The sequence below is a fragment of the Penicillium vulpinum genome, assembly GCF_028829585.1.
Source record: "Penicillium vulpinum strain IBT 29486 chromosome Unknown utg000004l_segment0_segment0, whole genome shotgun sequence".
Taxonomy (NCBI): Eukaryota; Fungi; Ascomycota; class Eurotiomycetes; order Eurotiales; family Aspergillaceae; genus Penicillium; species Penicillium vulpinum.
The window spans coordinates 4,487,079-4,490,905 of record NW_026643244.1 but is presented as its reverse complement, the minus strand read 5'-3'; the positions used below and the strand labels follow the sequence as shown (position 1 = coordinate 4,490,905).

The following is a 3,827-nucleotide window of genomic DNA, read 5'->3' as shown; positions in this document are numbered from 1 at the left end:
GCGCCCACGGTGTCTATAGACAATAGGCCCTAAGGGTAGGGCCCGTCTATAGGCGTATAGATAGTTGATACGATACAAGTAGATCTTTTAGAGAAAACTGTATGTATTGAAGCGGACAAAGAGGAGAGAAGAGAGGGAGAGAGAGAGGAGAAACTATCTGTGGGTTCTATCTTATATGTGATACCTGAGGCATCCAATATCCCCCTCATAGAATCCTGCCAGCACTCTCTATCAAGGTTAGACCTTGCCAACTCCCATGGGACTAAGAAAATTTTGGTCCCATATCCTGGTCCCATGGGAGTAAAATCACTCCCATGGGACTAGGCTAAGCCTATTTAGGGAATTATATTACCTAAATAGGCAGTGATAGTCGGGCTTGGCATTAATTTTGACCGCCAAGACTTTCTCATGGGAGTGGGTCCATGGGAGTTGGCAAGGTCTAATCAAGGTCTCCAATTCTAACACACATAGTAAAACTCTGTAAATCATACACCACAATTATACATTTAAATCATACCAATCAAGACAACAAATATCTCAAATTGCTCCCTCGGCAGTGCCTTTGTGAATCTATCTGCTGCATTTCTTTTCGTGTCCACACGTCGTATATCTATATATCCTTGTGCAACGGTATCCTTAACGAAAAACCATTGTAGATCAAGCTATCTGTTCGCGGATTTACCTCCTTTCTTAGTGAGTAGGAGTTGCGAATTGATATTATCCGTATAGATTTCAATAGGACGTTGTTCTGGTAGTATAAACGAGTGAGCCACTTTACTCAACTATATCGTATCTCGAGTAGGTTGATCTAGAGCACACCACTCAGCGACAGTTGTCGAATTGGCCGTAATTGTCTGCTTCCTCGTAAACTATATAACAGGTGATCCAGCGAGGTACTATATACTTCCCTCAGTCGATTTGCTGTCCTCCCAGTCCGTATACGATATATCTATATATATATAAAACCGGAGTTCTTAAGTGCGACCGAGCGTGATACCAATATTAGGCTTATATCTTAGGTATTTAACAACGTATTGTATAGCTTAAAGGTCCTTAAACGTAGGTTTCGCTAAACGATATTGTAGATAAGTAACTGTAAAGTAAATATCCGGTCTGGTTTTGACTGCGAGCCAGTTTAATATACTAACAACAGATTAATATTGATCGAATATATTATCGTCCAGTACATTAGATATATTGATAGGTGACTCCCTCTATACTGCTGGCAATAGAGTATCTTTCCAGCTAGATACTGCACTTATAGTCCGTAGGACTTTTTGTATATATACCTTCTGTGATATAGTGATTGTACGCTTATCGTAGTCCCTGTGTAGCGCACAGTTCAAATACTGCTTCGGTTCACCGAGGTCTTTTATATCGTAGAACTATCGTAGTTTATTGATAATATCCTCGATATCTTTGTCTGTGGGTGCTGCAATAATAAAATCATCGATATATATTATTATAATCGTTAAATTCATACCTTTTCCTTTGATATAAACATAAGGGTTATTATCCAATAGATAAAAGCCAATCTGGTGTAGCCTGCAGTCTATCTCTTCATTCTATAGAAAAGCCGAGTTATATAGCCCGAAGAGTGCTTGATTGATTGTATATACCCACTAGTTCTTATCACCTTACGTATCTGTATACTCGAAGCTAGTCGGTTATCTTATATAGACTGTCTCTATATCTTCACGTGAGGTATTGAGATATATAGCCGTAAAGTCAACTTATCTCTATCTTAGACCGTACACCGCAATCAGCGTAAAGACAATCTTAATTATACATTCAGCGACAACCGGAGTATATATTTCTCCGTTATTCTTATCCTGAAAGTTTCCGTATATAACCTATCGTACCTTGAATTTATAGACTTTATCTCTGGTGTTAGACTTAACAGTAAGCCTCTATTGTCCTGGCAGTATCTTTACCTTTGGTGGCTTAGGAATTAGACTCTATATATTCTTAGCTATTAAATTATCTAGTTGTTTTTGTATAGCTTCTATCTATTGAGGCCAGAAAGGGCTTTTCTATACTTATTTGAATATAGATAGTAAGTCAACGTCCTTTGTATATAATAGCTTTTCGTTGTAGAGAAACGGTTCGTCAATATTAACCTTTGTTATCGATATATCACTCGTTGTAGATATCGCACTAGGTCCCGTAGACCCCTATCTAACACCCTCCTCTAGATTATTACCGCCTAAATCCTTCGCCTTTACCCTTATAGCTGCGCGTTGAATATCTCGGTCTTATTTCTTGTACTCGACTGCGAGGTGTTTTTGTTTTGGGTTGTGGTATCTTTCGGGTAGAATCCCGATATTCGCGCGTCTCGATCGTCGTAGTAGCGGTGCAGACGGCTCTGTTACGTCTTAACTAATAGGATCTAGTGACGATTCGATTAAGATAATCTCTCGACTAGGTAACACCCCGGATCTTATTGTAACCGATATATTTTTAGAGTTTGGTTTAGCAGTCTATATATTCTTACGACTTAGTGACACACTGACCTATCTGACTGAGATATCCTGTGTAATCTTACGACTAGGTAATATACTGGCTCGTTGCACTAGAGATAAGAATAGGTATTCGTAGAGTGTTCTCTGTCTCTCTAAAGAATTAACCGTTTTATCTGATTCTCTAGCAATATTCGACTCGATACTGTCTGTATCTCGTCGAATATTATTTATACTCTCTGATAGCTGAGATACCTAGCTTATTAACTGTTAAAGTCTCCTTCTAAGATCTTCTCTCCTCCGAGCTATATCCTCTAAAGCTTATAAAGTATTCTCAGTAGAAGAATTTGTGATCTCAGTGATCCTAGTACCTAATATTATCGGCTCCTCACTTACAGCTGGTAGAAAGCTTTAGAAGAGCTTACGCTATTTTATTGGTAGAGCAATTGTCTTCTATAGTGTCCTAGGTATTATTAACGCACTGCTGTGAACTGTCGGAAGATAGATTGTAGACGGTGTAATAGGTATTTGTATTGTCTCTTATATAGGTATCTATAGCTGCAATAGATACACTACCTACTGCTGTTTTAACTGTGTCTTAGAGATCTTATTATCTTATATTAATAAGACAGGTATAAATCCAACAATATCGTCGTTATCTAGGTCCTATAGATCTACAGGTACTTTATCGATCGATATCGGTCTCCTATTATTATTATCTCCGGGTTAAGGGAAGCCTATATCACGCGATACTACCAATTTCCTATTATTTAGATCCTATATCTTATAGACGTAACTACCGTCCCCCTTATAGCCGATAAGTATTCCTCTCTATACTCTAGGGGCTGCTTTCCTAGCCTACGTTCTCTTAGACTTTGGAATATAAACGTATACAGTTATCCCCTATAGCTTAAGGTACTTCAGAGAAGGTTATAGATTAGGAATCCCGAGTTCTTCGCGCCAGTAAGTCAGTGGCGATTTCTTAGTCTTCGGGTTGACTAGTCTGTTATAGATATAAATAGCCGTGTCTGTTGTATACGGCTATATCTCTTCCGACACTTTCGTATCGATAATTATCGTTCTTTAAATATTATTGATATATCCACCGAAACGCTTAACTGCTCTATTCGGCTCAGCAGTGTATAGAGGTGTTATTTCGAAAGTTATACTACGTTTCTTACCCTATTTAATAAACTCTTTGAACTCTGTTCCTCTATCTATTCGCCAGACACCTAGGTATCTACCAGTGAGTAACTTAATCTTCTCACAGAACGCGGTAAGCTTATAGTAAGTATCAGACTTATTCTTTAGTATACTCCCTTCGATAAATCGAGAAGCGTTATTAACAATTAGTAGCTAGTAATTCTC

General features: G+C 38.3%; 1 protein-coding gene across 1 annotated transcript; it reads right to left on the bottom strand.

Moving 5' to 3' along the window:
* Positions 1–506: 506 nt before the first annotated feature.
* N7479_010193 (uncharacterized protein) lies at positions 507–1,504 on the bottom strand (the record flags this gene model as incomplete). The annotated part of the gene is made up of 6 exons (XM_057257885.1): positions 507–662; positions 683–777; positions 820–949; positions 1,060–1,143; positions 1,221–1,385; positions 1,484–1,504. The coding sequence occupies 6 exons, from the start codon at positions 1,502–1,504 to the stop codon at positions 507–509; spliced, it is 651 nt and encodes a 216-aa protein (XP_057105343.1).
* Between the last annotated feature and the right edge of the window lie 2,323 nt (positions 1,505–3,827).